Source organism: Bicyclus anynana, chromosome 7 (genome assembly GCF_947172395.1).
Source record: "Bicyclus anynana chromosome 7, ilBicAnyn1.1, whole genome shotgun sequence".
Taxonomy (NCBI): Eukaryota; Metazoa; Arthropoda; class Insecta; order Lepidoptera; family Nymphalidae; genus Bicyclus; species Bicyclus anynana.
In genome coordinates this window covers 4,281,227-4,293,316 of record NC_069089.1, presented here as the reverse complement: position 1 = coordinate 4,293,316, position 12,090 = coordinate 4,281,227, and the positions used below count along the sequence as shown (strand labels likewise).

Sequence of the window (12,090 nt, the reverse complement as noted above, 5' to 3'; positions counted from 1 at the left end):
AGTCCCTTTTTTTCGTTCTTTTTCTTTTTTTGGTTTACAATTCTAAGAGGGCGATTTATATTTTATGACAAACAAAATACATAACCGTAACGTATTCCGACAAATCGCAATAAAATCGATATTTAAAAAGGTCGATTTCATAAAAATTTATTATTTTTCAAGTTTGCCTATGAAATTAAAACATAATTCTATTTTATGAAATACAAGATACATAATCATCTTAGACCATTAATATTATTAATGGTCTAAGATAATCATAAATAACCTGATAAATCGAATACAATATTATATAGGAAAATAATTATTAAATGCAGAAATATAAGATACGTATATAACGGTAACGAAACCTGAAAAATCAATTTACAAAGAACTTTTACTTTTTGCTTTTTTGATCGAGAAAAACAGAAAATGTCGAATGTCGATTTTCAAGTGTGAAATATCGATTCACTGGATTGATTCTCGCTCGAAAATTCGATTCTTCGATTAATCGATCTAAGATCGCCATCACAGACCACATCGCCATCCCTATCTGACAGCTGACAATGACAATTGACACTGACAGTAAGTAAATTATTAAAGTCAAAAACAAAATGAGATGAGTTAATTTATTTTATAATTTTCTATGATTCATGTTCACGATCACTTTACAAACAAGTCGATTGTATTACTCATCATAGAATAATTTTATATCAATAGTTTTTTGTTAATTTCATAGTGCGTGGTCACGAACAAAATGTTTTCAACAAATCCCAATTACACTAAGCTAAAAACTCATTTGAGATTAGCTATAAATCGGCTCAAGTTATTAGAGAAGAAAAAGACCGAATTAGCTCAGAAAGCACGGAAGGAAATAGCCGAATATATCGCAGCTGGAAAAAGTGAACGTGCTAAAATTCGTGTGGAACATATAATAAGGTTTGCATCGAATGTGTTATAATTATATTTGTGACGTCAATAAAGGCAGCTCAGAAAGTCGCCTGTAGGCCATATTTATTTATGATTACATGTTATCATGTATCATTCCTCTATTTGTTGTTCCGTACTTTTAGGAGATCTGTGTATGCTAAGGCCTAGGTATTGTAACAAATTCCAATAGTTACCCTCTTGGAAGGTACAAATCCTAGAGCTGTTGTTCTATGCTTTAGGTTCAACTGAGACAGGTCACTCGTAAGCCCCTTACAGACCATTTTATTTTATGCAATGTATGCACATTTATTTATATGTATTTGGACATAAGCCTCCATCTTTTCCATATTCCCAGATTCTTTGCAAATTTTGCTCAGTTCTATACTATCTGGCTGTGGCATGGTGCATGCAGTTGGCACCACAGCTATAATTTAAAAAAAAATTTGCAATCTAATAAACTCCAGTATAACAAATTTTATTTTGGTTTCAAGAGAGGATTACATGGTGGAGGCAATGGAGATAGTGGAAATGTACTGTGATCTGATACTTGCGAGGTTTGGGCTGGTCACACAGATGAAGGAACTGGACGAGGGCCTGGGTGAAGCCATCTCCAGTCTCATATGGGTCGCTCCAAGGATGCACACGGATGTTCAGGTGCTTAATAACTGTAGCACAATGTTTTATATTTTGAGTGATAATGATCAATGGTGCAAAACATAGTAATGGGCTCTTTTTTTTTTTTTTTGAAATGTTATGAATATATTGTGATTGATATTTATGATATTTGTACTAGAAACTGCAGTATAAAACAAAAAAATTTTGAAGCTCTCATGATGTAAAATTCCAATTAAAAAAATTCAAATATGATGTAAAATTATCTAAATAAAAGTAAATATGAAAACAAATTATTATTTATTTAAATTATGTATGTAATTAAACAACAAATTTAACTAAATATGTACCAACTAATTTGTACAGGATCGTCAGTGAGCCAGTCTGTCTTGTGCTTGTCAATTTTTTTTTAAATTAATTATTATTTATTAATACAGGAACTCAAGATAATATCAGACCTGCTAACAGTGAAGTACGGCAAAGTGTATGCGGACGCTTGCAGGAGTGAGAGTGTGAACACAATAAGTGAAAAATTGAGGCACAAGATGTCAGTGCAGAGTCCACCCAAGATACTTGTTGAGAAGTATCTCATTGAAATAGCTAAGAACTATAATGTTGCGTATACACCTGATGAACAGGTCATGCGTGAGGAAGAAGGTAAATGGCATTGTTTTTTATTTTTAAAGTGAAACTTTTATTACATACCATTTTGACGGCCTCCGTGGCGCGGTGAATTTCCAAGACAGAGGACCTGGGTTTGATTCCTGGCTGGGCCTATTGTTTTCTTAATTGATCCAGATCTGGCTGGTGGGAGGCTTTGGCCGTGGCTAGTTACCACCCTACCGGCAAGAGATTTAGCATTCCGGCACGATGTTGTGTAGAAACTGAAAGGGGTGTGGATTATCTTCCTACTCTTATCAAGTTAGCCCGCTACCATCTTAGATTACATCATCACTTTCCATCAGGTGAGACTAGTCAAGGGCTAACTTGTAAAGAATAAAAAATAAAAAAAAACCTTTTTGCATTATAGTTGGCTGCAGAGTAGGGGTAAAGTAAAAGATGCTCTGTATAGTTAACTTTTTTTAACAGAAGGAACATTTACATTTAACTTTCCTTTTCACTTTACTGTGATGACTTTGATGTCTGTCTACTTTTATGACGTTTAGTTTTTGGCTTACTATAATGTGAGGAAAAGCAGCAACAGGTATTGCTTCCATCATTTTGTAGAACAGGAAACAACTTGAGCAGGTCCCAGGACTTGTGACCATGGGTGTAAGGTTTAAGGAATACCTTAAGAATGTATTAACACTCACTTCCTTTGCCCGATATGTTCTCCATGCCCACACAACAATTAATGGTCAATAATTACATCACAAAACATTATTGCACTATATCGCTAACGTGACTAGCAGCATGACGGCGGTCACGCTGTTAGGTAGTGGAATTTACTAAAATCCTCAAATACCCTTTTATTTATACTATTACTTTCGTAACCTCTTTTTACAAATACATTCTTTTAATAATAATACAAATAATGCATGTAAATACCACCATGTACCATGATGATGGCCGAAGAACTTGTAACATTATGACAAACTAGTTGACTCCGCGTGGTTCCCGTTCCCGTAGGAATACGGGGATAATGTATGTAGCCTATAGCCTTCCTCGATAAATGGGCTACCTAACACTGAAAGAATTTTCCAAATTGGACCAGTAGTTCCTGAGATTAGCTTAGCTGATTTGTACCCATTTGTTCTCCAGCTAGAGACGCGATGCTGATAGACATCAACGGGCCGCCCAATCCGCCCGGCTTCATCGGCTACCCGCAACCGCCCCAGTTGCCGCAAATGCCCAGCCTGCCGCCGCCCACCGTCACACCCTTCAACTATCCATCGGTAAGCTATTCTTGGTGTAGAGGCTATGCAGTTCAAAATCGAAAAATCAATCAAAATTCATTTATTTTAAGTAGGCAAATTTACAAGCACTTTGAAATATCCAGGTTTTCTATTTGTTACTTTGCCCCCAGTTCAGAAGACAGGTTCTGCTAGAAGAGCCCGCAGTCTGTCAGCAGTTTCTGTGTGACTGACCATTAACTAATTTAAATATTGTGATCACATGATCTTACTTGGCCATTAGTTACTTGTTGTGCTTAGGGTGGTCTCGTCAATCACGTATTCTTTTGCGGAAAAATACACCACAGGTGCAGCAAAATAATTGCTAGAAAATTTCATTAAGTTTTGTAACTGCGATTATGATATTGGCTGTTTAAGGGAATCGTGTTATATCTCTCGATATCACACCAGTGAGCCTAGTAAAATGACGAAAATTTTGACCAATGCAGACGATGGAGTTGTCCCAGTCCCATTTTTTCATCCCAACGCGTTGACTGAGATAGTGGTATTTCCGGTTGCTCCGCTATTGGTTAAAATTTGTCTATTTCTCTTCACGATATCGATATGTCGTTGATCGCATGTTAGGCGTGGCAAGTTTGTAAAGTCAATATCTCTTGAGGATCTCCAGTGTCAGAGTGCATTTCATACATGCAAAAATGCATTGCTTACCCTGAGGACACAATACGAACCAATGTTAGAGCACAAAATACATTGTTTGACAAGGTACTTTCCAATTTTGACACCGATTGTTTAGTTTGAAGTGAATCGGGAAGCCCATCAAACTTATTTATCAGCCGATACCAAATCGTCATAGTGTGCGCACTTGCATACTGCCTGCGTACGTGATTAAGAGCCCAACTAAACTATCGGCTGATAGTAAGTCTGGTTTGGGGGACTCTTACTTAGCAAAGTGTTAATATCCAGCAACCTTCGGGGGGCAAGGCGGGCGGATTCATCGCAACGCACCCAACGTACGGTGGGCCCAGCTCACCCATGAACTACAACATGCCGCCCGGCGTCGACTCCAAGTCTATGAACAACAGCTTCTTGCAGGTGATTTCATACTTTGTTTATTTAATAGCTAATTTCACTTTGTAATTAAATATTAAATAGTTGTGTAGTACTAAAGCCTAATTTAATTAAAAAATACTCAATTTGTTTGTAGTTAAACAGTACATATTGAGTATGGCTTTTTTATAGGTGTAGTTGTTTGTTATCGAAATGTCTGTATGTATGTAGTGCCGGATAGACCATGATTAAAAGATTAGTTAGATAAGTTAATTGTAGTTAATTGATATAATATTTTCACTAAGATGGCATGTCACATTTATTTAGTTTAGTTTTAATTGTTATTTTATTTGTACTATACTAGGTATAGTTATTCTATTTCAGAAAGTCTGTTTTTAGTGTCTATGTTATGTTTTACACCCAAATGTGTTGCCAGTTAACTGTGTACTGACAAATGCTTGTTTATACACTTTACCTATATATCCAAGTAAAATGTCTGCCAAAAGTATTTTTCGAAATGTTTTTTTACTTTTATTTTTAGAGCAGAAGTTAAGTAGCTTGATGAATGTTATGCTTGAAATGCTTTAGAACCCTTTTGTTTAAGAAACCATTTTTTTTGAATGTACTGAAATATTATACAATTCAGACTTCTTGTTACTAATATAGGATTACTATGTGACTAACATAAACACTGCATACATTATTTATTTTTTATTCTGCAAAATACACATTGAAATTATGTCTAACCATAATGCAAACAACAGTTGGTTTTACTGTGCACTGGCTATTATAATTACTTAAGTAGGTATACAATATCAAAAGCTAAAAACAAACAAAAACAGAGAAAAAAAAACATATTTTTTTACAAATTTATTGTAGACCAAATGACAAATGAGAGAGCCCTGATAGCCCAGTGGATATGACCTCTGTCTCTGATTCCGGAGGGTGTGGGTTCAAATCCGGTCCGGGGCATGCACCTCCAACTTTTCCTTTTTGAGAAATTAAATATCACATGATGAAACCTGCATACCAGAGAATTTTCTTAATTCTTTGCGTGTGTGAAGTCTGCCAATCCGCATTGGGCCAGCGTGGTGGACTATTGGCCTAACTACTCTCATTTTGAGAGAAGGCTCGAGACAGCAGTGAGCCGAATATGCGTTGATAATGAAATGAAAAATAATAAAAGAGGTTTTCTCTTATCACCAGAAATATTATTTTTTTAATTCTGCACTTTACAAACTATACACAACTATATCGCACAAAACTTTTTGAATGTGAGCTCTATGTCATGCTGTGTAAGAAACATTTTCCAGTGACACGAAACGAAAATATGTTGCCTTTTACAGGAGGAAATGCACAACCTACCTCCCGCTTATGACAGCATTGCGCATGACACGGTAATTTGTACTATGTTTTTATTCAATTTATTTCATGATTCATCATTATTAGTTTCATCAGATACTTGTATTCATTTTGTACTTACTTATTCTTTTGTTTTTCTTATTTTGTGGTATATAGAACTAGATTTTATGTATGTAGTAAAACATAGTTTGGATCATGATTTAGTTAAAGAAGAAATAGAATTGAAATAAATTGACTCGTATTAAGAACCTCCTCCTTTTTTTAAGGTGTTTAAAAATGCTACACATGGAGCATTTTTCAAACAAATTTTTTGGAAAACATGTTACTTTTTTTTATAACAATATCCTTTGTTTAGTGTTTTATGATTCTACGGGCTGGTTTGAATGCATTCTGATAAGTATTAGATATAGATAGCTTATTCACAAGTTTTATCTTTGTTATTTGACCTAAGAAAGTGACTAAGTTTACATTAAGAATATTCGACGACAACTAATGGTAGGCGTCCACTTGCGACGATTCATGACGTATCACATCAAACGGATTTTTAATTTTACAGTAGATAAAATCCGTTTGTTGCGGATCAGCGGACGCACTTGTTTGGCTTTCTATACAAAGAATACTAAAATCCGTTTGATGCGATGCGTCCGATACGTACGATGTGGATCTGTGGACGCCTACGTTTTTCAGACGGTGTTGAAACCAGCTTTAAATTTTCTAGTACTATCTTGCTTACGCAGTCTATGTTTCTAAAGCATTTTGCTGATAACTATTTCCTTTTAAGCATACTAACACAAATTTCGCTACACTATTACTCTTCGATTTATCTCCACTTCTTTATATCATTCAATCTCTCGGATTTATCAGATCTTTGATTCATCTTTTACCCTTCTGGAAAAGCAACAATGTAATTTCATCTGATCTTCAGAATCAGTAATTTTTTGACGCTTGACAATGTCTTGTATGCGCCTGATAGCTATAAAAGTAGAAAGCACCGTAGAATCATAAAACACTAAACAGTGATAGCCCAGTGGATATGACCTCTGCCTCTGATTCCGGAGGGTGTGGGTTCGAATCCGGTCTGGGGTAAGCACCTCCAACTTTACAGTTGTGTGCATTTTAAGAAATTAAATATCACGTGTCTCAAACGGTGAAGGAAAAAATCGTGAGGATCAGATTTGCATATCAGAGAATTTCTTAATTCTCTGCGTGTGTGAAGTCTGCCAATCCGCATAACGTGGTGAACTATTGGCCTAACCCCTCTCATTCTGAGAGGAGACTCGGGCTCAGCAGTGAGTCATATATGGGTTGATAACGACCATAGCTATAAAAATGTTTAAATTAAAGATGGCTTATCCTATAATTATATTTAGATTATGGATTAAATTATATAGGATAAACAGACTATTTATTTGAAACTAGCGGACGCCCGCGACTTCGTCCGCGTGAAAGTCGTTGTAAACTTTCAACTACCCCTATCCTACCCTACCCTAACCTACCTCTACCCTACCCCTACCCTACCCAATCCCAACCCTACCCCTACACTACCACTACCCTACCCCTTCCCTACCCTACCCCTACCCTACTCATTAAGGCTGCACTTCTTTATTTATTCCTCCCACCGCGAGTCGCGTCGAGCGCGGCAACCGTTACACAAAAATAATCCATATAGCATGAATTAGTATTCACGCGCAATGGCTCAGCGTATTTCTTGTATAACTTTGGTGTTTCTTTACCGATTTTTATGATTCTTTTTTTATTGAATAGGTAATAATGTTAACTTTCTTATAAGGGATGAGTGATGAGTGTTATAAACATAAGAGTAAACAAATATAATTAGAAAGCTCCGAACTGCTAAGCTATCGGGAGTTACACATGTTATTGTGAGTCAACCATAATAGATAGACATATATATGCTGTTGTGTTTTTATAGATAATTTTAAGGAAAACATTTCCGTCATACATGATTTATATGTAGCTTTAACCATTAAGGCTGTACACGCGAAGGAATCTTAAAAAATTGAGTGGCTTCTCCCGTTTTCTCAACATTTCTCGTCACTGCTCTGCTCCTATTGATCGTAGCGTAATGAAAAGTATACTATAACCTGCCCAGGAGTATGTAGAATAATTGTACCAAGTTTCGTTAAAATCCGTCCAGTAGTTTTTGTTTCTATAAAGAACATACAGACAGACAGACAGACAGACAGACAGACAGACAGACAGACAAAAATTTTACTGATTGCATTTTTGGCATCAGTATCGATCACTAATCACCCCCTATTGTTATTTTGGAAATATATTTCATGTACAGAATTGACCTCTCTACAGATTTATTATAAGTATAGATAACGCAAGCCATCCATGCAAATTAGAGATACAAGTCATTCTTTTTTTTGAGTGCAATACGAAAACGAAACTAATGCAATTGAATATTGCTCTAGTATTGAAAAGATGCTTTGTTGTCGTCCCGAGTTCGATTCCCAGTTTGGGTCGGTTAAGGATTTTATATTTTTCCAAGTTGACTTATGTCTGGTATTTGGCAAGTTAAACACTAGGCTTTGTTCGTAGCTAGTTACCTACCAGCATTCGAGCAAAATAAGAATACACTTGTATTTCTTCCAAGTTAGGCCGCCACCATCTGCATGCATTGTCACTTCAACATCAGTAGACCTAACATGGGATCCACGACATATCTCGAGACGAGAGAAAAACAAAATATCGACCAATAGCGGCGGACTCGAAAATATTGCTGTCTCTTTCTGTCTTTCGTCCTGTCGTAATGAAAGGGCGATATTTGGTTCGCCCGCTATTGGTCGACAATATGTAATTTTGTCTTCATGAGGTACAGCGCTGGGCAAATATCTTAAACAAAAAGTAGCATAGTGGGGGAAAGTTCGCGCAGGTACACTTTATGACAATGGACAAGGCAGACTGATTGACCAATAGCAGGCGCGCGCGCGCTCTGTATTCCCCGCGTTCCCTTCGCCCCACCAAAGAGACCGACAAATCGACATCTGCGCATTTAAATGGATTGTTCAAGATGTTTGCCGAGAATTATATGTGGTTGTAATCAAGGGTTGACTTTATAAAAAAAAATTGTTGCAGCCTTCACACGTCCCAACTCCATATGTGCAACCACACGTGCCGACTCCACACGCCCCGACCCCACAGCCGCGCGCCCGACCGCCGAACGCGACCAATTACTTCCCCGAACTACCCGAGCTGCCGTCCGTGCCCTCCGACCTCATCCTCCCCTCCGTGCCTCAGAGCAACAACTCCAACACGACCAACGACGGCAACGCTCCCGACGAGATCGACTTCGACGAGCTGAACCGACGGTTTGAGGAGTTGAAGAAGAAGAAATGATTTACTTGTAATCTCTATTTACAAATACATTATTATATTATGTTAAAATATAAAGGCACGTTTATTGGTGATGTTTTGGGTAAATTTTGATGTATAATTTTTGGAGGCACTAAAATATTGGCTCATGAGTACCTACATTAAATCAAAAACGGAATTGACTCTCTAAACTAACTACGAGTAAACTTTTCTATCGTTCTATACATGGGTGCTCGAAAGTATTTCCTATAAAAACAGGGTGCTCTGGAGTATTTCCTATAAATACAGGTTGCTCGGGAGTATTTCCTATAAATACAGGTTGCTCGGGAGTATTTCCTATAAATACAGGTTGCTCGGGAGTATTTCCTATAAATACAGGTTGCTCGGGAGTATTTACCATAACTTCAAGGTGTTGACGAGTCCACTTACAGGAGCCGAACTGCAAGTACTAATATTTTTTCATACAAAGTAATTCAAATAATTCCGACTATCCATGTAACAGGGTAATTTTTTCTATCCTTGCATTTTAAAATGTGTCAAACTTGGTTACGTCATAATTATAAGGATGCGTATATGGGATGCGTTTTTACATCTATTTACAAAAGAAATCGTATTTACCCCGAAAGTATTAATTTTGGAATACATGTTCCCTGAACATTTTAACTTACTTTTTGGTAAAGAATATAACCCCTGAGTTATGGGAAATACTCCCGAGCACCCCGTATAATCAAGGTATTACCGGGACCACTTATAGGAACCAAATTGCATATACTTTATTAAATCCAAAAAAACAAAATAATTTTTCCATATAAAGTAATTCAACATAACTGCTGTCGCCGCGCGGTTCCATCCACGTGGCTCCCGGTCCCGTAGGAATACGGGGATAATATATTATATAGCTTATAGCCTTCCTCGATAATTGGGCTATCTAACACTTAAAAAAAATTTTCAAATCTGACCTGTAGTTCCTGAGATTAGAGCGTTCAACCAAACAAAGAAACAAACTCAGCAGCTTTATAATATTATTTATTGATAATATTTTCCTAGCATATTTTGAATTAACTTTTTTTTAAGAATATAACCCTAGAGTTATGGGAAATACTTCCGAGCACCCTGTATACAGGTAAAATGCAATACATGCATGTATCTTTGCTTATCATACAATCCATGCAGTATGTATTGTAAATAGCGTTTGTGCCTTAATTATGTTATGTACTTGTATGAAATAGCATTCATACTTTATGTCCCTGTAATTACACCATAAACCATACTACCATAACCAAAGATTTTATACTATTAGATATGTCACTAATGTGTCGAAACTTTGGCCGACAATTGTCTTAATTTCATATAGTCGCATTGAAAACAACGAACGTTATCTAAACTAATAATGTCTACAATGTCGAGTTGTGTGTTCAGGAAGTGTAAAAACTATGAATATAAACTGTAAGTAAACACAAAATTGCGCATGTGTGCGCTCAGTGAAGTAGTAAAATCCGGATCACTCTTTCCGGTGTATGAAGTAGTAAAATCATTGTATTTGTAGGCACGTAACTTATCTATAGTAGAAAATCTTTGACCATAAACATAAATACCATTCAAATGAAACGATCGATGCTCCTTGACGTTTGAAAGCTAAATGCGACAGTTTATATAAATAGCAGACCGCTTACGACATTTCACTCGCGCAGTTCCCATTCCAGTGGGAATATCTTCTCGAACCACGGCGCGTTTGGAGCCTTCGTATGTATTTCAAGTTTTCGACTAATTATTATCACCATTATTTAATAATATTAGTAATATATTACTTGACCTTTCGAATGTGCTTGTAAATTGAAACCTTATTGAATAAACGAATTTGGAGTTTTAAATACAAAATAAATAATATGTTACTCGCTGATAATGTAGCTTTCCATTGAAGAATCTGCCCATAAGTTACTGAGAGTATTTGTCACAAACAAACAAAAAATCAAGTGTACCTCTTTAGAATTTTATAGTTCTAGAATCTTTTTTTCGATGAACGTCACGCTGATGTATACACAGAAAGAATAATAACTATCGAATCTAGCAACTGCAAGTCTTGTCTAGTTGCATCTTGAATCTAGATTCTATATGTCGAGTCTAAATTCTAGATCTAGAACTAAGGTGACGTAAATGTTTTTATTTTATCGAATTATCCTTAAGTAATCATTATTAATATTCATATTATAATCATTCTCCCAAAGCATTTAGTGAACTTGACACGCCTTTTCAGTTATTAATTACTAATATTTTATACATTTTGTATATATTTATGTTATGTCTATTTGTAAGAAAATATAATTATTTTTTTAAATTACTTATTGTAAAAATGTGATATGAAAACAACAAATATTATCAGTTTTATTGAAGTAAATTACCGATATAATTTTGCTGTAGCATTATAACATTTATTGAACATATTATATGAACTATAGTTACATTAATTTAACAATAGTTTTTATTAATTGTTATTGTATAGATATAAGTTTTTTTAAAATAAATCATTACATTAATAATGACTTTTTTTAAGAGAGCCTTTGTCAGTCGTTGATAATGTAGCTTTTCATTGGTGAAACTATTTTAAAAATTAGTCCTGTCTAACAAAGATGAATTGAAAGGCGCCTTAAAGTCTTAGGGTCAATTTCATCCAATTCTAACAAAAGTTTTTCTATTTCAATATAACCATAATCTATATATATATAAAAGAAAGTCGTGTTAGTTACTCCACTTATAACTCAAGAACGGCTGAACCGATTTAGCTGAAAATTGGCAGGGAGGTAGTTTAGAGCCAGGAGAAAGACATAGGATACCTTTTATAAAAAAAAAAATAATAAAAAAGTCGGGTTTTCCTTCCTGACGCTATAACTCCAGAACGCACGAACGGATTTCCACGGTTTTGCATTCGTTGAAAAGGTCTCGGGCTCCGTGAGGTTTATAGCAAAGAAAATTC

The 12,090-nt window shown here is 35.8% G+C and overlaps 1 protein-coding gene across 2 annotated transcripts; it reads left to right on the top strand.

The window, feature by feature from the left end:
* Positions 1-575: 575 nt before the first annotated feature.
* Positions 576-11,845, top strand: LOC112047286 (IST1 homolog). 2 transcript variants are annotated; one of them, XM_024084362.2, is made up of 7 exons: positions 577-915; positions 1,398-1,560; positions 1,956-2,175; positions 3,280-3,413; positions 4,335-4,463; positions 5,765-5,815; positions 8,883-11,845. In XM_024084362.2, the coding sequence occupies exons 1-7, from the start codon at positions 734-736 to the stop codon at positions 9,141-9,143; spliced, it is 1,140 nt and encodes a 379-aa protein (XP_023940130.1). In that variant the 5' UTR covers positions 577-733; the 3' UTR covers positions 9,144-11,845. The 2 variants fall into 2 exon arrangements, with proteins under 2 accessions (XP_023940137.1, XP_023940130.1); XM_024084369.2 differs by lacking the exon at positions 5,765-5,815 and having other exon boundaries at positions 576-915.
* The last annotated feature ends 245 nt before the right edge of the window (positions 11,846-12,090 follow it).

Bases quoted from the DNA above. Each gene is read 5' to 3' on its own strand.
- LOC112047286 (XM_024084362.2), top strand. From the start codon at position 734: ATGTTTTCAACAAATCCCAATTACACTAAGCTAAAAACTCATTTGAGA. The intron at 3,414-4,334 runs GTAAGCTATTCT...GTTAATATCCAG, and splicing joins CACCCTTCAACTATCCATCG to CAACCTTCGGGGGGCAAGGC. The intron at 5,816-8,882 runs GTAATTTGTACT...AAATTGTTGCAG, and splicing joins ACAGCATTGCGCATGACACG to CCTTCACACGTCCCAACTCC.